Source organism: Mytilus galloprovincialis, chromosome 1 (assembly GCF_965363235.1).
Source record: "Mytilus galloprovincialis chromosome 1, xbMytGall1.hap1.1, whole genome shotgun sequence".
Classification (NCBI taxonomy): domain Eukaryota; kingdom Metazoa; phylum Mollusca; class Bivalvia; order Mytilida; family Mytilidae; genus Mytilus; species Mytilus galloprovincialis.
Window position 1 is genome coordinate 49,573,017 of NC_134838.1, and position 22,658 is coordinate 49,595,674.

Below are 22,658 nucleotides of genomic sequence, written 5' to 3' on the forward strand. Positions count from 1 at the left end.
ATATCTAATATTTAATGTTCTTAGTACAACTTAAAGTTTCTAACAGTTATAGACTTTTGATATAGATTGTTTTTTCCAGCCAAAATAGGATAACAGATATCCAGTTGCATAAAGTGTATTTCTATCGAAAACTAAGCATACAATGTTATAGAGTCTTCAAGAAAGAACATTATTTGCAATAAAACAACTCTTCAACAGTTATCATGGATTTAAGTAATTGTACATTATTTGGCCTTCAACAATAAATAATCTGTACACTAAATCAAGTATCCACCGAAATACTTGATTTCAAGCAATAATATGTAATCTGGCCTTCAACGATGAAGCATTGTTACAATAAAACAACTTGCCACCAGAGACAGTGAATTTAAGAAAATGAATGTTACATAGCTGGTCATAAACAATGAATAATAGTAACAATAAAACAACTCTCCAACAGATATTGTGCATTCAACAATGAATAATCTGTACAAAAATGCAATTATCCACAGAGTATATGGATTTAAGCAAATAAAAGTTATCTGGCCGTCAACAATGATAAATTGTTACAATAAGTCAGCTCTCCAAAATGTATTGTGGATTTAAGTAATTGTATGTTTTCTGACCTTGAATAATAAAGAAATAAAACAACTCGCCACCAGAGCCTTTAACAATGATGAATTATCACAATAAGACAACTCTCCACCAGAGCCTTCAACAATGATGATTATTACAATAAGACATCTCTCCAAAATGTATCATGGATTTAAGCAACTGGATGTTATTTTGGTCTTCAACAATGAATAATCAGTACAATTATACAATTCTCCACCAGAAAACCTTGATTTTAGCAATTAAATGTAATCTAGCCTTTAACAATGATTGTTTTTTGTCGAGCCTGCAAATTTTATATCAGAAACCTTGACATAGGGATAGTGATCAGGTGGTGGAGGCGCTAGCTTTAGTTTTCACTTAACCTTGACCTTATTTCACAGATCAGTGATAAAGGTTAAGTTTTGGTGCATGGTCAAGTCCATATCTCAGATACTATAAGCAATAGGTCATCTATATTCAGTGTATTTACATATTCAACTGGAAGGTGCATTTGACCTTGACCTCATTTTCATGGTTCAATGGTTATCGTTGAGCTTTTTTTGTTTTGGTCTATTTTTCTTATACTGTATGCAATAGGTCTACTATATTTAGTGTATACGATGATTGTAAAGTGTGTATGTCTAGTTGCCAGGTGTCATCTGTGGTCAAAGTGAAGTTTTTGAGTTATGTCTATTTTTCTTATACTATATGCAATAGGTCAACTATAGTTGGTGTATGGAAATGTTTAATGATCTATGTTTTATTTGACCTTGACCTCATTTTTATGGTTCATTAAACAGTTAAGTTTTGGGTTTTGGTCTGTTTTTCTTAAAATATAAGCAATAGTTCAACTCTATTTGTTAAACTTTTATTTTCCCTGGCATTGTTCATCTTACCTTTACCTCATTTTCATGGTTCATCGATCAATGTTAAGTTTTTTCTTGGTTAATGTTAAGATTATGAGACAGTTTTAATAAACCTTCAAATTTAGTATTATCAACTAATATCAATTAGTAAAGAAGGCGAGAGATTTCTGCGTGTTCACTCTTGTTTTACCATAAGACAATTCTCAACCAGAGAACGTGAATTCAAGCAAGAATTGTATGTTATATGCATGGCCTACCGAAGAATTACAGTAAAACAACTCTACACCAGATATCGTGGATATCATCAAGTACATGTATATGACATAATAATGTATATGGCCTTCAACAATCAAAAACGCTACCCATCGAATAACTGTTTCATTGATGTATGAACAATGTATAGAGCTCAATCCCATCGAATATCTCGGCCTGGTTGGTGTATAAGAACGTTATATAAGTGGTAAACCGATCGAATAACTGTCTCATTGGTGCATGAACATAATATAACCTATACCAATCTAATACTCTGTCTCATTGGTGTATAAACTAGGTATACGACATATTAACCTCGAATAACTCTGTCTCATTGGTGTGTGAACGTTATATAGAACCTAAACCTCTGGAATAACTGTCTATTATTCGTGTACGAACAAGGGATTGCAGCGAGTACTTGGGTACTCGCTCGGATTGCCGAGAAGACTAATCGAGTACTCGCTCGGAAGGCCGAGTAGTCGAGTACAGTTTGAGTACTCGGATACTAGTTTGCCTGCTATACATCTTGAGACATTTCTCTTCACAGTTCTACTCAATTTAGGTCCGTTGAAATATCCCTTTACAATAAATTAACAACATAATTAAATATGTTTATCCTGATGTTACTATAGTAGTACCAGTAACGTCCTTTCCTTCCGAGGGAATGTTTCCATATGTACTACTTGTAACTAACAACCGTAAGTCAAACAGTCACAGTCCTTCGTCTGAAATTGTTGACTATATCATATTTTTAAACAAAACAAAAATAAACTGACCTACGGAAGCGTTTCAGCGCCTTACAACTTTTCTTTTTCACCGGCAAAATAGCGATTTATATAGAGTTTTGCTATTTTGCCGGTCTTATTTCATTTTTTTAATCAAGACTTTATGCAATATTTTTTAAAGGAAACTTATTAGGCACTGGCTACGGTTACATGGAAATGTAACAATAATAAAAATATTATTGTTACATTGGAGACTAAATACCGGAATGCATGGTTGGGTAAGGACCTGTTTAATTACGAATGTAACAATAATTATTGAGGCTACGGTTACATTGCGTTTATATTGTTACATGGAAAACAGCGATGTACGATGGGACTAGTAATATGTACTGAATAATAAAAGTTGAAGACATTCATTTTATATTTACCATACATACAATTTCTTCATTGTCATTTTTATTTACAATGACAGTTTCTACAAATCCAGTATTACTAAGTGTTTTTTAAAAGCATGTATAAGTCCTACACATTTTTGATGAACGAAAATACGTCCTCCATGGATACATGTACATACAGAAGTTCCCAGTATTTTAATTAAGTTACAGTTAGCAAACTTTGCTTTTGATGTATCACCTTTTTTAGAACTGCGTTTGTATAGTTGTATGAAATTTGTGTCTTAATATTGTTGTTTAATTTAAAACGCATCCCAACTGCCAAGTTTTAATTTGTTCACCCTAAACAAAATTGGTAATAGAAATATCTTCATCCATTGTTCAAAGTATAATGACACTGTAATAAGAGTAGGTGTGCAGTGCAGTTAAATACTTTAAAGTGAAACCATTAACCTATATTTTTCGCCTTTGACATTACTAATGTGAAGTAGTATCTAAAGTTAAGAAAATCAAAACCATTAATACGTATAACTATAATTAAACACCATTTGTTGAATAATAATATTTATTATTTATCATTATTTAATTTACAAGTATTATTTAGTACATATGAAAGAATTAAGCAATAAAACTATTATAGAAGATTTGAGTTTAATAATCTAGCGTACATTGCTGTTTTTCATGTAACAATAACGTTATGTAACCGTAGCCTCAATAATTATTGTTACATTCGTAATTAATCGGTTCCTTACCCAACTTTGCATTCTGACAATTAGTCTCCAATGTAACAATAATATTTTTATTATTGTTAAATTTCCATGTAACCGTAGCCAGTGCCAACTTAATAATGAATAAATGCATGATATATATGTGGCTCGATGTCAATAACCATTTAGTTCTCGCCTTGCCTTCCCGGTCATTCAATTTGATGAACTGCACTAACTTTTAATTACATGTACATACGTCAAAAATACTTATAGAGCATGTTAACATTGTCAGAAAAAAATTAAAAAAATTGTTTGCAGTCTCGATGAAATATGATTGATGACAAAGGCTTTATGCACGTTCTGTACCTGTCAAATTTAAATTATGAAAACATTACTTAGTATTCTACAGTAAATATCTAGCTAGTAATAGAAAACCGATCTTTCTGTATACAAAAATAATGAGTCTGCGGTTTTTAGATAGTCTGTAAGTATTGTCTGTAATTCTTAGATACAGTTTGTAAGTATTGTCTGAGGTTCTTATATACAATTGTAAGTTTTGTCCAAGGTTCTTAGAGTTAGTCTGTAATTCTTAAATACAGTCTGTAAGTATTGTCTGTAGTTCTTAGATACAGTCTGTAAGTATTGTCTGTAGTTCTTAGATAGTCTGTAAGTATTGTCTATAGTTCTTAGATAGTCTGTAAGTATTGTCTGTAGTTCTTAGATACGGTCTGTAAGTATTGTCTGTAGTTCTTAGATACGGTCTGTAAGTATTGTCTGTAGTTCATAGATACAGTCTGTAAGTATTGTCTGTAGTTCTTAGATAGTCTGTAAGTATTGTCTGTAGTTCTTAGGTACGGTCTGTAAGTATTGTCTGTAGTTCTTAGATAGTCTGTAAGTATTGTCTGTAGTTCTTAGATACAGTCTGTAAGTATTGTCTATAGTTCTTAGATACGGTCTGTAAGTATTGTCTATAGTTCTTAGATACGGTCTGTAAGTATTGTCTATAGTTCTTAGATACGGTCTGTAAGTATTGTCTATAGTTCTTAGATACGGTCTGTAAGTATTGTCTGTAGTTCATAGATACAGTCTGTAAGTATTGTCTGTAGTTCTTAGATAGTCTGTAAGTATTGTCTGTAGTTCTTAGGTACGGTCTGTAAGTATTGTCTGTAGTTCTTAGATAGTCTGTAAGTATTGTCTTTAGTTCTTAGATACAGTCTGTAAGTATTGTCTGTAGTTCTTAGATACAGTCTGTAAGTATTGTCTGTAGTTCTTAGATACAGTCTGTAAGTATTGTCTGTAGTTCTTAGATAGTCTGTAAGTATTGTCTATAGTTCTTAGATACAGTCTGTAAGTATTGTCTATAGTTCTTAGATACGGTCTGTAAGTATTGTCTATAGTTCTTAGATACGGTCTGTAAGTATTGTCTATAGTTCTTAGATACGGTCTGTAAGTATTGTCTATAGTTCTTAGATACGGTCTGTAAGTATTGTCTATAGTTCTTAGATACGGTCTGTAAGTATTGTCTATAGTTCTTAGATACGGTCTGTAAGTATTGTCTATAGTTCTTAGATACGGTCTGTAAGTATTGTCTATAGTTCTTAGATACGGTCTGTAAGTATTGTCTATAGTTCTTAGATACGGTCTGTAAGTATTGTCTATAGTTCTTAGATAGTCTGTAAGTATTGTCTATAGTTCTTAGATACGGTCTGTAAGTATTGTCTATAGTTCTTAGATACAGTCTGTAAGTATTGTCTGAGGTTCTTATATACAATTGTAATTTTTGTCCGAGGTTCTTAGAGTTAGTCTGTAAGTAGTGTCTGCAGTTCTTAGATACAGTCTGTAAGTATACTAGTCTGAGGTATTCATATACAGTTTGTAAGTATTGTCTGAGGTTCCTATATACAGATGTAAGTTTTGTCTCAGATAATTAGATTTAGTCTGTAAGTATAGTCTGCAGTTCTTAGATAGTCTGTAAGTATTGTCTGTAATTCATCTTTAATATTATCTCGTCTTGAACATGGACGTACTGGACGTAAATAAATTGCTGGACAGACGTCTAGCGGTTACATGACCGAATTATTGTATTCATCATTAATATTTTATCCGACGTCCTCGGAACATGAATGAAATATTTGTCGCTGGACGTGCAGCCAACATCAATCAATCAGTCTAGCGGTAATATGGTCTAACTATTGTATTTATCTTTAATATGATCTCTTCCTGAACATGAATGAAATATTTGCTACTTGACGTAAATAGTTTGATGGACAGACGTCTAGCAGTGGTTTCATGACCTAACTATTTTATTTATCTGTAATATGATATCTTTCCGCTGACCATGAATAAAATATTTGAATTCGGGACGTGAATAGATTGCTGGACTGACGTCTAGCGGTTACATGACCGAACTATTGTATTCATCATTAATATGATATCCGACGTCCTGAACATGAATGAAATATTTGTCACTGGACGTACAGCCAACTTCAAATAATCAGTCTAGCGGTAATATGGTCTAACTATTGTATTTATCTTTAATATGATCTCTTCCTGAACATGAATGAAAATATTTGCTACTTGACGTAAATAGTTTGATGGACAGTCGTCTAGCAGTGGTTTCATGACCTAACTATTTTATTTATCTGTAATATGATATCTTTCAGCTGACCATGAGTAAAATATTTGAACTCGGGACGTAAATAGTTTGCTGGACTGACGTCTAGCGGTTACATGACTTAACTTTTGTTTTCATCTTTGATATGGTCTCTTCCTGAACATGAATGAAATAGTTGTCACTGGACGTAAAATCAACACCATTCAATCAGTCTAGCATTAATATGGCCTTACTATTGTATTCATCTTTAATATGATCTCTTCCTGAACATGAATGAAATATTTGCCACTCAGTGACGTAAATAGTTTGCTGGACAGGCGTCTAGCGGTTACATGACCGAACTATTGTTTTCATCTTTAATATGGTCTCTTCCTGAACATGAATGAAATAGTTGTCACTGGAAGTACAGCAAACATCAAGCAATAAATCTAGCGGTTACAAGACCGGTAGCAAATCTGTTAAAACGACACACTAAAAGACAACTTCAATGGAAATGCCAAATGAATTTCCATTTTTCTACAGAGTTATTCGATTCGTATAAGCTATATATATATATATATATATATAAAGTTCATACACCATATCACCAATGAGGCATATACTATTCCATGGATATAGACGCTATATATCGTCCATACACCAACAGACCAATGAGACATACAACAATGGGATACATAATTATTTCAGAGCCACCGCATCCGTTGTTTTTATTGAACCACTTGGAAGATTGTAAGTTACATTCTGGTAGACCTTAATGATTTTTACCGATTGAAACCGTCAACACATCGGATTTATTTTTACTTATGTGTTATACTTTGTCGACGTCCCTTCTTTTAAAAGATTTTTTTTTTGCACAGTTCTACACAACATAAATTTATTTCGCTGAACAGTTGGGACAAATTCAAACTCTATCCCACTCTTTCTTTTGTAATATGGAACCTTGTTGTACAATTTTAGAGAGACCCATGCCATACACAAGTTATTGTCTGGAAAATAGAAAACTTGAAATGCTTGTTTTCGGACTTGTACCGAAATCCTGGCATGTTTGGGCCAATAATCCTCAAACTCAATCCCATTCTTCCCTTTGTGATAAGGAACCTTGTCGTACGATGTTAGCCGCGAGATCCATTCACACAAGTTATTTTTCTGAAACTACAAAAATGCTTGTTTTGGTCCTTAATTTCTAATCCTTTGGCACCATAAGCACACAAAAAATCCCAACCTTCCACTTGTGGTCAAATTTCAGAGCAGTCACAATACTTATTCCTAAAAGGTTAGGACCCAATCCAAACTTTTGTTGTATTGAACCCAAGACTATATGTGTTTATTGTGTTATAGTAGTCTCAGATTGAACCTTCTTAAAAAGAAATCAAAGATCAATTCACTTAAAATAAAGTTATTGTCCGAAAATTTTTTGGCAGTTGCATAAAAATGCATGTATCAAGTCAGGAATGTGACAGTTGTTATCCATTCTTTTGATTAGGGACTTACCGTTTCAATTTTTCCTCGGACTGTTCAGTATTTTTTAGTTCTTTGTTTTTATGGATATTGTATATACAAGTACAATCTAAATATCATCATGCTATGCTCACAAAGACGAGTTATAAAAGATTAGAATTTGAATCAGAATGGGAAACGACTTCTTTCTAGTGTGCTGGATAGGGGAAGCCAACTGCTGATGTTTACAGATATAGTTCATATCTCTGGTTACTTATATAAATTAAATTTTTAATTCTACTTTCCCTGTTCTTCTCATGTACAAGTCCCAGTTATTAATAGTAAGGTTTGTTTGATTGTTGTTAATAATCGAAAGAGTGAGTTTAAGAAGACGAAAACTAAATTTTGCTGTCCTACACAAACTTTATTCTACAATAATTGGACAATTACTTGTAAAAGAATTGTCTCCCTAGTAACATGAGGTACTGTTTAGATGGTGTGCAAGAAATGAAGTGATTTTTCAGGTTTTATTACAGTAATGTGGTTATATCATATTGATATAGATATACACATATTGTAAGGTGTAGGTCCAAGTCATCGATTATGGAAATGAGATCTTGAGACTGGTTTCTTGAGTGATAATTATGGTATTTTAACTTTGGGTTTCCTTTTCCTTGTATTTACACCAATATTCAATATTCCAATTTATTACACATACTAGTATATGAATGATAAACTATGCTCGTCTCTGCAAGTGGAGTCATGTGAGAGTTAAGCATGTTATTTCATGCTGGTTTCAGTTCATGAATTGGAAGATAAGTACATTATGTCTTTGACGAAGAGTTGCCTCAATATCACACACACTTCATATTAATTTTATAGTCATTTATTGTGGTTCCATATTTTTCTCTTCCAAGATATCATAAGCAATTGCTGACATATTATATGTAAGAAATAATTGTATGGTGTCAGCTGTCGGAATTAGACCTCGACTCAAGGTTCAAGTTACATTAGTCACTGGAAAAATTTTCTTTGATATATACTAAAAGAGGGGCAAAAAAAAAATGTACCATCCTTTCTCAAGTCTGCAAAATTACTATTCAATGTAAAGAACAACATTGGGTATAGGTTACATAAATTTATTTATAAAGATATTTAGGTTCCATTAAAGTTGTTAAACATCTGTACAATATCATTAAATCAAAAACAATCAAGCAATAAAAGTTTTAAAAAGCATAGTTTGATTTGCAGCAGGCCAAGTTTACAGGCTTATTCCATCCATGCCAGGGACTTATAACCTTACGACCTTTCACAGTGCGCCAGCGGGTTATATCCTGTTCTGCAAATCATAACATGCAATCCCCCTCCCAACTTTCGTTAAATTCCTACCCGAAATATATTAACAGCAAGTTTTTTTACCAAAACAAACATCTCTATAGTCAAGAATGTTATTAGTTCTATATTAAAAAATTAAAACAATAACGTTTAGGGTTACTTTTAATTTATCATCATCAAGCAACACCAAGAATTTTGTGATTACAACCAATTCACATGATCTATTCAGACATATATAAACTGCATATAAACTTGTCCAGATTGTATTAATTCCAAAACAATCAATTATAAATAAAAGTTTTAAAAAGCATAGTTTGATTTGCAGCAGGCCAAGTTTACAGGCTTGTTCCATCCATGCCAGGGACTTATAACCTTACGACCTTTCACAGTGCGCCAGGGGGTTATATCCTGTTCTGCAAATCATTTTATGCACCCACTCCTAAAATTTCAACCTGATTAATCTCAACAGCAAGTTCCTCTAAATAGTAAAATTAACAACTCATTTGTTTTAATAACCTTTCTATATTGCAAAATTTATGAATTAAAAATGCAATAATTTTAACTTTAGACGGCCCACCAATAAGAACAAAAGGCATGAAAATTAAAGAATATTAATAAACTTTAAAAAAAAAATCACCTTTTTTTTAACCAGGTACATTTTCTGACATGATTTTTTTTAAAAGCTTCTCCTGTTGAAATTGATCTAATCTAACACTAAAAAATCATTGTTCTCAATTTCCTAAAAAAATATTGTTGGTATTTCTTCTTTGGTTGGTAAATTTAAGGATCTGGACAATTCAGTATTCAATTTATCATGAACTATTCTTGGTACAATAGAAACATCTGTAACAGTGTGTTCAAATAATGTGAAACATGAATGAAAAAGAGTTTCAATCTAAAAATGTTTCACAAACAGGTAATTAATTTTGCCTAAATGGAACCGGTTTCCTTTTAAAGGTAAAAGATTGTTGATTGTGTCAAAAATTTCCTTACTCTGTTTACTTAAATAAAGTAAATATTTATTTATTTCAATGTCAATATTATTACTTTCTTCTTCTGCATGGTCAATCAAACATTTGGACTGAACAGCCTTTTGTTGGTTCTCAGATATCTTTCTCGATTCCAACTGATCATATATTTCTGATTCAAGTGACAAAAATTGTTTAGAATCCAAATTTGTGTTGTTAATAGCATTCAGTTAGTCCACTCCTTTTTTTATCTTTAGAAAGTTGCTTGAGAACTGTTTGCTTATACGGATTCCAATGGCTTGACCCTCTGAAACCAGAAATTGTTTAGAATCCAAATTTGTGTTGTTAATAGCATTCAGTTTGTCCACTCCTTTTTTTTATCTTTAGAAAGTTGCTCGAGAACTGTTTGCTTATACGGATTCCAATGGCTTGACCCTCTGAAACCAGAAATTGTTTAGAATCCAAATTTGTGTTGTTAATAGCATTCAGTTTGTCTACTTCTTTTTTTATCTTTAGAAAGTTGCTTGAGAACTGTTTGCTTATACGGATTCCAATGGCTTGACCCTCTGAAAAATTGAGTTTTAAAACCAAGTGCTATTTACTGACATGGTTTAAGCTTTTCCTTTATTTATCGATCTAATAATTGTGTCGTCAACACAAAAAAAGCAGTTATCAATTTAAATATCATCTTCATCTAATTCCTCGTCACTGTCCTTTTCTATATAAATACTGTTCAAATCATTAGTTTCAAACTGCTCAATTTCTTGAAATATTGTTGTCATTTCTTCTTCGGTTGGTAAATTTAAGGATCTTGACAATTCAGTATTCAATTTATCATGAACTATTCTTGGTACAATAGAAACATCTGTAACAGTGTGTTCAAATAATGTGTAACATGAATGAAAAAGTGTTTCAATATTAAAATGTTTCACAAACAGGTAATTAATTTTGCCTAAATGGAACCGGTTTCCTTCTAAAGGTAAAAGATTGTTGATTGTGTCAATAATTTCCTTACTCTGTTTACTTAAATAAAGTAAATATTTTTTTATTTCAATGTCAATATTATTACTTTCTTCTTCTGCATGGTCAATCAAACATTTGGACTGAACAGCCTTTTGTTGGTTTTCAGATATCTTTCTCGATTCCAACTGATCATATATTTCTGATTCAAGTGACAAAAATTGTTTAGAATCCAAATTTGTGTTGTTAATAGCATTCAGTTTGTCCACTTCTTTTTTTATCTTTAGAAAGTTGCTTGAGAACTGTTTGCTTATACGGATTCCAATGGCTTGACCCTCTGAAAAATTGATATAACAAATTATTTATTGGCTCTCAGAAAAAAGGACATAACACTGATAAAAATAATGGTAACATGTTATTAACGTGTCAAGTAAAACGGTAATTAGAGAGTTGTACAGAAAAACATTTGTGAACAGTTCGCAATGAAAAGCAGGTTATATGACACTTGATTTTGTATTTTGAAGGACTCATTTGTAGTTTGAGAAAAATGCAATAAAAAATTCCTATATGGCTATTTACAAATAGTTGCTGAGAGGTAAACCTTAAAATTTAACACATTGTATAGCTTGACGTATAAAGCTTGAATCACAACTTCTTAGAAAGCCATACATAATTATAGAAAAAAAAAATGTTAATTCATTGAAAATTGAATTGAAATTATAAATTTGACTCTATGGGTGATTAATTAAAGTTTTGAATTGTCTACCGATGGTACCATGTAAGTTTAAATACATGTAGAACAGCTCTTATGAATATAATACTAGTTATACATTTTCATACCTGCATATTTCTTCATCAAGCTAGACAAATATTGCCGGTCAGTTGCAAGTTCCTTTAATTTGACCAAACATGCGCTTTTTCTCTTTGTCTGAGCTGATTCTAAAAGCAGTTGTCCTTGATCTGAAGTAAGCTGAAGCTGGGTTAAATTTGTTTTTTTCTTCAACTTTGAACAATCTGATATTAGCCTAGAAAAGAAGACATTATAATAGAACAAATGAATTTTGTTTTTAAGTGGGGTTAAAATTTCACTCCATAATGTAAAATTGAAAACTTATAACATTTTTAATTATTGCACAACTATACTGTAATCACAAGTGTATTTAGCGTAAGATCTAATGATCAACAGATAAAGTATCATCACATGTTTTAAGTGCAACCCTTACAAATAAAAAAAAATAAACCAAATTTTTTTTAAAAGTTGAAATTAAAAGTTGAAGTGTTCATCCATTTGCAGTTGAGTTTTTTATGGTTTTTTTTTAGTTTGAAGGTTAAATTCATTTCTTCAGTTGTATAGGTTATACGTCCATGAGCTGATATTTGAAAAGTTCACATATTTAAAGACGACATCAAAAGTTTAATGAAGGATAAAAAAAACTTAATTCGTATAGTTTTTTCACTGACCCCTCCTCCCTCTAAACTTAATTTGGAAAAAAATGATTGACCCATATGGATATCTTGCAGCAGTTCAACCCCACCCCCAAACTATTTTGAATTAAGTTTTTTTTTTTTTTTTATCTTATATTGATCTTTGATGTTATCCCTTAATGACTGTAATAATATCCATATTCAAATTAATGCATGTACACATTTTTTTCCCAAAGCATGTTTCATCTATGACAAACAATCATCAACAAATGCCAGAAAACTTTGTAATGTCTCTGTATGATTGCAGAAAAGGTTAAAGTGCTAGTGCTTACAAAATAATAAGGAATATAACAATAATATATTAAAAATGTTACATATAATATATGTGTCAAATTCACCTTTCAATGCGTCTTTCCATTTCCACCTTTTCATCATCTGCTTCATTTATATCTAATAGTTGCCTGTAAAAAAAACACAATAGTGTCACAACAATGCACAAGCATTGTAGCAGTTGTAGCAGGAACTACCACAGCAGACTAAATTAAATCATAAAAAAAAAAAAGGAAAGGTAAGTCAGTATTTTCATTTTTTTTTATCTTATTTTGGCACTATGATTTTGGATGAAGTGATTCATATTTCCATGGTCTGAGTTGTCTATATGCCAAATTGACCTGTGTATTTAATGAGTAGATTTTGAATGTTTTTTTTTTGATTTGATACTAAAATAAACTCGAGTGTCTTGTTGTTAAATCTAAAAACTAAAAGGAACAGAAAATAGAATTATCAAAAGCATTTATGTAGTTTCTTATTTAATCCCCCCCCCCCCCCCCCAAAAAAAAAAAACTAGTTGCAATTTAACTACCACCTGGAATATTGGTTGTATTTCCCAATTTCATTGATAACCGTGTTAAAATTCCAATAACTGGCCATGGTCCTTTTTCGCAAAATACCCAGATATACCCCTTATGTCCAACAATTTCAATTAGTTACTTCCTAAATAACAGAAATTAAATGATGTAGTCAGCTGGTTCTACAATAAGAGTTGGTTGGCTTACTGTGACATACATATATTCTGTTTTGGATTTGATTTAAGACTTATTCTAACACTGATTTGGGGCATTTTAAGGCAGCCAGTCATTTAAGATAAGAGCAGCAAGAATGGGTTTAAACTCCTGACCTCCATGTTGACTCACTAGTGATTATAGTAATAACTTAAATCACTCAGCCATCAAAGTTCTAATTTTGTTTTGGCCTTCAGGAAAAAGTTGTAGATAACATTATATTCTGTCCTAAGATCATGTTAGTTTTCAAAACTAGCTTTTAAGAACATAAACCCTCAATCCACCTTTTTTTTTTTTCATTTTACAATGGTTTCTAAATGTTTTAAAAGGATGAGCCACATGATTTGTTTTTCATTCAAGTTCTCAATTGAACTGCTTGAAACTCACTTTTTGGATTCAATCTGATGCAGGAGTTCAGCATACTGCTCATCTGTAGTCAAAGGCAGAGCTAAATGAATAAATTTAAAGAACTAGTATAATATATTTAAAAATAAATAATATAAAGTTGCCTGCATTTTTCCAAAAATAGAAAAGATTGTGAGGTAATAGTATTAAGTGTATTTTGAGATTCTGGACTTGTGTTACTGTACTATAGAAAGTAAATTAACCTGTCAAGGCTTTTACTTTGAATGAGTGGCAAATGTGTAGTATGTGCAGGATGTTGCTGCACAACAAATCTAAACATTAATTACACGTTACAACTCAAAATTATAAAATATTTCTTATGGAAGGCTACCAATGAAAACTATTATAAATTATTTCGTATCGGTTGGGAATAAGATTCTCTTATTGGATAAAAAGGGGTCATGACATTCATTAATCTTCAGTAATAAATTCCATTGGTCATTAACAGAACAATATAGACCAGAAAACCGGTTGTTAATGAACTTTTACATGATATGGACCGGTGGGGCGTGGTTTAGGTCTGATAATGACCGTTGAGGCGTGGTTTCCCTTTGATAATGACTGTTGGGGCGTGGTTTCTCTGCTATTAATGACCAATGGGGCGTGGTTTCTCTGTTTAGAAAGATGTACTTTTTATAAAGCATGTTCCTGATTTTAATATTGAATTTAAGTTGTTGAATTGTTTATTATATGTTTTCGTTAATAGTAAAATTAAAGAGAACTTAATTAAGAATTTATATACTGAAAAGTTGCACTAAAATGAATGGCAGTATTACTACGACTGGTCTTCACTCTTTGCTATAGAAATCGTACAACTACTCGAGTTCGCTTTAGGCGTTTTGAATTTATGAGAATTTCCCAAAACATGGTTTCTCAATGAAATAACCATGATAGTTCTTGAAAAACTGGTCATTATCATGATATATGGACTTCCCACAGGACAGTGGTATTGACTAAGAAAGTGATAATGACTGAGCCAAAGGCGAGGTCATTATTGCTGTTGCAATATAAGTTTACTTCCCAAGGTCTTTCCTGTAAACTGCATATTGAATCACGCTTAGTCAAATATTTATGCAGACGTACCACAAAAAGCATTCATAATATTCCTCACCTTTCCTTTCTTTTCTGTTGGATTGTGTTTTCCATTCTTCCTTCCAGGTTTGAATCACATCTTTAGATTCTGTAATAAAGAAATAAGTTTAAAGTTCTGTCTACTCTTGAATAAATATATTGGCCATGACGACTTGAAATTAAATCTCAAGTCAAAAGTCTGGAACTGTTTAAAAATCGAGTTGTTATAAGAACCCTATAACAAAGAACAAAATTCATCTTACTTTGTACTTGAACATGATAAATTTTCCTTAAACTAAGCAAAGTTATATACATGTAAATGTGCACTTGCATAAGGTCTATTTCTATCTGACGAAGCTCATATATTATCAATCAGCTTTTTTATGAATACTTCTTTTACAAATTAATTTGACTTTTATACTGCATTTTTAAAATTGGTAAAGATTCTGTCAATAAATATTACTCAATAAAATAACAAAAAGAGCATGTTATTATACAACTATAAAACAATAGTTAACTTTTGATTTTAGTTGAATATCATATCTCGGGTTAATAAATATTGATTCTTACATTGATCTGTTAGCATATTTTGATTCATCAAGTTAGCTAAAAAATTTATGACCCTTAAAATCATCCAACAATCTCTGAGATCACCGTCATCAAAAGTCAATAATTGTATATTATCAATATAAATATATTGTTTGAGTGCCAGTGAGAAAAAGACCTATGTATGTACTTCTTGAGAACTATATCTTGCATAATTTCATCAAAAAGTATTGAAACAGGGTATCAAATTACTTGATATTAATAAAATAAAATGGGTTAACTTACATTAAAACTAAACATTGCCTATAAAAGGCAACATAATTCAGGCCAGCATGATAAAGGGGTAGGCTATTTTTTTTTAATTTGAACTGATATGAACCAGCTGAGCATGCATTTATGGATACCCATTTTATATTTCAAAATAATACAAATTTCAATTAATAGTTTAAAGGTCATCCTACCTTTCATATCAACAAGAATTCCAGATATAATGGCCTCATTTTCTTTCAATATCTGCACACATCGTTTCTTCTTCTCTACCATTTTTTTTCCTGAAAAAAAAAGAAAGTATATCTATGTTAAGAACCCTATTTTGAATTATAATATTGAGTCAAGGTAAAGGTGAAGAATGGAAATAAATTTTGGGACATGCTTACAGACAGGCATGGGTATATTTTTGGATAGCATAAAGATGATTTTCATATATATGAATTAAATGAAAATCTAATATTAGCTACATACCTAGATTCCATATTTGTTTTTCTGTGTGGTGCAACATAGCTTCCGTTAGTAGATCTTGCCTGTTATTGATCGTCATTTCTTTGGTTATTTTTCTAAAACCCCTCAGATAGGACCACAGCCTTTCAATTCCCTCTCCGTCTGTCAAACCTGTTCCGTCTGCAAATCTCTGACCATACATCAACTAAAAAAAACATTCCAAAAGTTCCTAAAATTAACCTTACAACAACAACAGCATACAAGAAAGACTAAAATACATTAAAAAATATAACACTCAAAAAGTAACTCAATTGAATAAGGTTGGAATCAAAAGCTAAAAATGTAATTGTCCCATTTTATTTCAATCAAGTTGTACCGGAACATTAAAAGTAAAATCAACGAAATTTCAAAATTTTCTATTCAATTGCAGTTAGGGGAACAATTTTAACTTTTGAACAGCCTTTAAAATTAAAACTAGCACTAAAGAAATGTCCAAACAATTGTTTTGTTATCTTAAAACACAAAAATTTGGGAATGAAATTTGGGACACCTAACATGTCTGCTCTATGGTCGGGTTGTTGTCTCTTTGGCACATTCCCCATTTTCATACAGATAAAAAAAAATTGCTACCATCATCATATGACTAGGACATAATTCATAAAATTGATAAGTTTACCTGACATTCTGTATTGTGTGCAAAACTGTGAAAAACAGGGACAGCAAAGGAACATCTCTCTAAAACATCAATGTTATTAGTTTTCTGAAATGAAAAGAGAGTAAATTATGCAATTTATGTATACAAACAGCATAAGAAGGAACAATATATATATATATATATATAGACACTAGTCTAAATTGAAAACATTCAAACCTACAATTACGTTGTATAAAAACATATATATATATATACAAGTACGTCTAAACCAATGACAAACTCTATAGCAGATTTTATCCATCAGGTCACCAGCAGGGATGGTGATACAAGGCTGACAATACATTCTGTATAGATAATTCGTTTAAAATCAGCCCAACAATGTCAGACATCCTTAAAAGAACAAAATGTTTGCTTTCACAAATGTACAGATCTAGCATTGTTGGGCTGATATATAGGGAGTATATACAGTTAATCAATCAGAATCTTTTGAGTATATTTTATTTTAGAATCCAGAATACATGTAACTGATGTTGTTTTCAAAAGAAATAAATCACTTACTAATCCCATGAATAATACTAAATAGGAAAAAAACTTTAAACAGTATATTTTTTTCAAACATCCATTAAACAATTTTTTAAAGATTACCTTCAAATGTTTATGCAACATACAGGCAATGTCATACATGACAACCAAATTATCTGATGACCTATTTTCCAATATACACTTTAACATATAGACTGGATAACTCAATCTGAAAAGAGAAAGAATTTAAAGAAGTTCTACATATAAACATACACAAAGATGGAAAATTTCACAATATTTATGGAAATATTTATTTACACCTTTAAGGTTAATTGTTTGAAAATCATATTTTTACAGTAAACAATCATACTGACTCTTACTTGCCCAAGGAAAGACTTGAAGACAAAAAAAGTATATGAATCAACTTGCACAAGCATTAGATACTAATAAAAAATGAAAACTATGCTACTGTAAATCTAAAATAAAATAGTTTGACAAATTATTTCTTAATTCAAGGGTAAATAACATGTCATAAGATGACAGTTGATGATTAAAATTACAAGGGTTCCCAAGAGTGACATTTTTCTTACAACTAAATCTAACTAAAGCAGATGTTTTTAATTGTTTATTAAGTTTATTAATTGGTAATTTTGCATGGTAATAAATACTCCTTTTTTCTTAACTTTGTCCATAGAATAAATAAAGAAACTGAGAAATAACCAAACAAAACAGCCTTCTTTTAATAGGATTTTAATAGGAAAACAGTTGTAACAGAATATACATTTGTACATATACCTTTCTCCATGAACCAAATCTGCAAAATATATTGGAATGTCATGCTTGCATACACTGCCAAATATTCCTGTAACATCAAGTTTTCCATTTTTCACTTTAGAGCGAATGGCATTACCAGCCTGGAAGTTTGAACATTCCTAAAATGTATATATAACTTTATAATTCATCTATATCTATGGTTTATACACATGTGATGTGATTAAAATTGGAGTATATTCTTTAGTTAATGTACAAATAAACTTAAAAATAATTGTATACTGTACATGTATTGTCATTTCAAAATCCTATATTAATATGAAAGTAAAAAAGAGAAATCTGAGAAAAAGGACATTTTAAATTTAATTATCATGGTGGAACCATAAACAATTTAAGGAGTAGGGATATTTAAGGGTAAGTTTTGGCCCAAGAAATAAAACATTGGACAACTATTTTAAATTTGCACATAATGTACGGAAATGCACAGAGAACAAAAATATGGAGAAACATGATGTCGTCTCAATAATGCATTAAATGCAAAGTTTTCATTTAAACAATGAACATGATAAAAATTAATATCCGCAAATGTGAATTAATGTGTTGTTCAGCCACTTAATTAATATTTATATCTATTAAAGTTCTTTGATTAGTTATTGTATAATTCTTGGGTGTGCACATAATTTGACAATCTAAAATACACTTAAATTAGTTAAAAAAAACCAACTATAGAACTTTTGTCATATTTTGTTTTCATGGTTACACATTAAATGTGAATTTGGTTCTTATTTTCTGAATACCTTTTACCCAAGTCTAGTTAATAAAAAATGTATCATTCCACTGATGGATAATGACTACCATACACTGTCGCTAGAAATTAAAATAACTTACACTATTTGGTGCTTTACTGTCAAGAGCGTAATCATCAATAAATCTTCTGAGATCCCCATGATCAAGAAAATATAGGTTTTTATGTCTAGCTGATTGTCTGTCTTGACCAGATCCTGACGATTGTTTATGAACAAGACCAAAGTTGGCATCCATGGAAACTATTGATGGTGTCTGTGAAAAGATTATAAAGTCATATAGAACTCAAAATTAAATCATTAAAACAATTATAGCGTACGTTGTTTCAGATTTGAAAAACGAGACAGACCAATTACAAAATTGTATTTGTAAAATTTATCATGACACATGAAATCGCTAATATGTTTTCCGAAATGATATGATAAGTTAAAGTTTGTTGGAACAAATCAACTCAAAAAGAAATAATATAAATTTATATTAGAAACTTACCTTAACACATATTGGACATTCAGTGGCAAAAGAAGATTCTGTTATGTTTGCTCGGGTATTCAGTGAATACCTATGGTAATTGTACTCAGTGAGGCAATCACCAACCACAGCTCTATATATGTTTTTTTCCTAAAAAAAAGAAAGAGAAGAGAATTTTATTAAAACAGATTCAAATGAAGTAACCTGCTACAAACACTGTAGAGTCAATGCTGTAACCTCTTTTCTTAAGAAAATGAATTGTTTATGTTTGAATTTCTTTTATTATCAATAAAAAAATTAAGGTTTTTACAAATGTCTGATGGTGTAACTAAGCTACTGAAAGCGAGTATTGTAAACAACAGGGCGACTTGTTTTCGCTTTGAGGGTTGAGCAAAGGGAAGTGGCGGTAGCGTAAACCAGTGAGTAAAACTAAACCAATGATAGCAAGGAGCTATATTGATATAATAATTTAGGTGTTATGTTTGAAAGATGTTATTCTTATGTTTTATACCAAGTATTTACAATATACATTGATGAGGTTGAAAACAAATCTTAATGTACCCACAATATACAGGGTATACCAGCATTTTTTTACAAACTTAATTTGCAAGATGTGAACCAAATATCTTTACATTCTAGTCCACAATTCCCATCTTTTTTCTTATTTTTTCTACATCTAGACAGCACATTGTGACAATAAATAGTTTTAAAATATATCAACATTTTTATTGTCTATATTGATGCATTTCTAACAAATGAGTAATGTCAGAGACAAAACACTTTCCAACATCAGAAAACTGTTAAAATTAACTTACAACGTTGGAGATTAATTTGATGTAGTTAGAGTGCATAGTATCTAAAGCATCACAAAAAGATTTTGCAGGTAAACAGCACTCAAGTTGCAAAACAGACAATAGCTCCATAAATCTGAGATCAAAGCCAATTTTAGGGCTTGTAGGTGTAGCTGGCCATAAGCTGTAACGCAAAAAAGTGACAGCAGGATCTTCACATCTGCATAGCTGGATTTTACATGTATGTTGTAAACCTGCAAAATGAGAAAAAATATTAAATAAAGAAGAACTAGAGGCTCTAAAGAGTAATAAATTCAGTTTCTTTCCCTTTAAAATTATTTTTTCATCTGTATAAAGTTAATTTCAATCAAGAAAAAGAGGATACTAAAGTAACCATACAGAACCCATTATTGGGAACATTTATTTTGGGGCAGCATAAAAAAATATTTACCCTTTACATCAACAGCATATATGGAAGTAGAGTATGATGATTCACAAATGTGGTCTTTCCTGGCAAGTTCATTAGTCATTTGAATAGGTACATACATGGTTTGCTGTAATAGAGGTAAAGTATGTATATAAATTATAGTATTATTGTATGAGGTTAATACGATCAAATATAAACCTGAAAAAGATATATTAGTACAGGGCAAAGTCACAATCAAATTTTTTTTGGTTTGCCCAAACCCTACCCAAAGGTTGAGACGGTGAGTAGGTAGGTAGGCGTTTTCTTTTTTTTTCTTCAAAAAAAGAAATTGAAGTATCTGGTGTTTATTAGCTTTTTTCTGGGTAGGTAGCGTTTGGACAAACAAACCTATTCTTTTTTATGGAATAAAAAATCTTTGGATCAATATACATCATATGTTAAACTATAACAACACGTCCCAGGTTAGGGGAGGGTTGGGATAATATTGCTAACATTTTAACCCCACCACATTCTGTATGTATGTGCCTGACCCAAGTCATGAGCCTGTAATTCCATGGTTGTCGTTTGCTTATGTGTTACATATGTTTTTCGTTCATATTCTTAACAAAAAATAGGCTGTTAGTTTTCTCATTTAAATTGTTTTACATTGTCATTTCAGGGCTTTGTTCATTGTTGAAGGCTGTACAGCAACCTATAGTAAATAATTTCTTTGTCATTTGGTCTCTTGTATGCTTGTGGAGAGTTGTTTCATTAACAATTATACCACATCTTTTTTTATTTATATATTGTGGCCATATTTTACCTTCCACTGGTGTGGTTTATGGAACAAAATGTTCTGGTGAATCCTCTTACAGCAAGTATCACAGTAATATGCAGAGGGACCACAATCCTGACAAAAAATAACATCATCAATAGATGATTCACAAAAGCAACAACAATGAGTTGCTGGGGACTGTTCCTCCAACCTGGTTTCAATGAGCTTGTCTCTCAGCAAGTCCCATGCTCCCATTACCCTTTTCCTTTTTTCTGCATACGTAAGATTGATTCTTCCAGGATTACTGTTCACATTATCTGCAAAAACAGTCAATTTATCATAATCATTGTAATTCGATCAGTTCACAAAGCAGGCAAATTAACAAGACAAATAAACACTCATACAGCCGCAGGTTTTTAATTTGTGGTTTTCAATTTGTTGGTTTAACATGATCGAGTAGACACACCAGGCACAGAATATCATAATACGTCCTGTAAACTGGTGTATAAAAGTAAAATACAAAATGTGTAATCAGACAATTTTACCGTTGTTGTTATTCAATACTTTTAATTACTTTAAACAGTAGCCATCTTTCTTGAGTCAGAGTGTATTGCGTTTTGTGACTAATTTCAAGCAATCTTTACAAGATATTGTCCACAGATGCAATAATAAAAAATATAGTGAAAATGGTGTGTAGTACAATAAATTTTTACATTGTAGTAGAAAATCCGGTAAAAATCCATAAGTATAACTGTATTACCTTAAATATCTTATGTAAATAGAACATTTATTTGAATATTTCTTCAAGAATACAAATTCTAAATGTCAGACAATTATATAAAATACAAAAATACCTTCACATTGAAAATCAAATTGGTCAGCTGGATAGTCTATTTGGGCAAGTTGGTTAGTCACTTCTTGGTTGATATTGTTGCTATTACTAACATCAGAACCATTATATGTCATCCTGACATGTTTTGTTTGGAATTTGGAAGATGCCCCATCAAAAACAGTCCTCTTTATTTTGGGTGGTTTTGTTGTTAAATGAATCCTTTTCATCTGAAAAAGTAATAAATGTGAAGTAAAACAAGTAATTGATAACTCTTTGTTAAAAGTTGTGTTTTTTAAAATAATTCATGGTATGCACTGCAATCTTAAAATATCATTCAGTTCATGATGTTCAAATGTTACAATTGTGACAATCATCATGATCATGGGCTATTTTAATTGTGCAGTGTTATTACAGAGCCATTGGTTAATTTTAAATAAATATTATGTAAGTAGTCTTTAATGAAATGTTCATAAAACTATTAAGTGTATTTTCCTGTGTATTTTTAATAGTTAATAGAACACACCAATGATATCGCGGGTCCGTGACTGAATTAAAGTATATAACTATGCACAAGCCTTAT

The 22,658-nt window shown here is 31.1% G+C and overlaps 1 protein-coding gene across 1 annotated transcript; it reads right to left on the reverse strand.

Moving 5' to 3' along the window:
- Positions 1-9,672: 9,672 nt before the first annotated feature.
- On the reverse strand, positions 9,673-22,307 carry LOC143077195 (uncharacterized). The gene is made up of 16 exons (XM_076252960.1): positions 22,101-22,307; positions 21,295-21,563; positions 20,517-20,619; positions 20,090-20,319; positions 19,296-19,424; positions 18,891-19,061; positions 18,027-18,163; positions 17,355-17,460; positions 16,731-16,814; positions 16,079-16,259; positions 15,799-15,888; positions 14,832-14,900; positions 13,703-13,763; positions 12,653-12,715; positions 11,670-11,854; positions 9,673-11,166 (listed from the first exon to the last, which is right to left on the reverse strand). The coding sequence occupies exons 1-16, from the start codon at positions 22,303-22,305 to the stop codon at positions 10,547-10,549; spliced, it is 2,703 nt and encodes a 900-aa protein (XP_076109075.1). The 5' UTR covers positions 22,306-22,307; the 3' UTR covers positions 9,673-10,546.
- Positions 22,308-22,658: the final 351 nt, after the last annotated feature.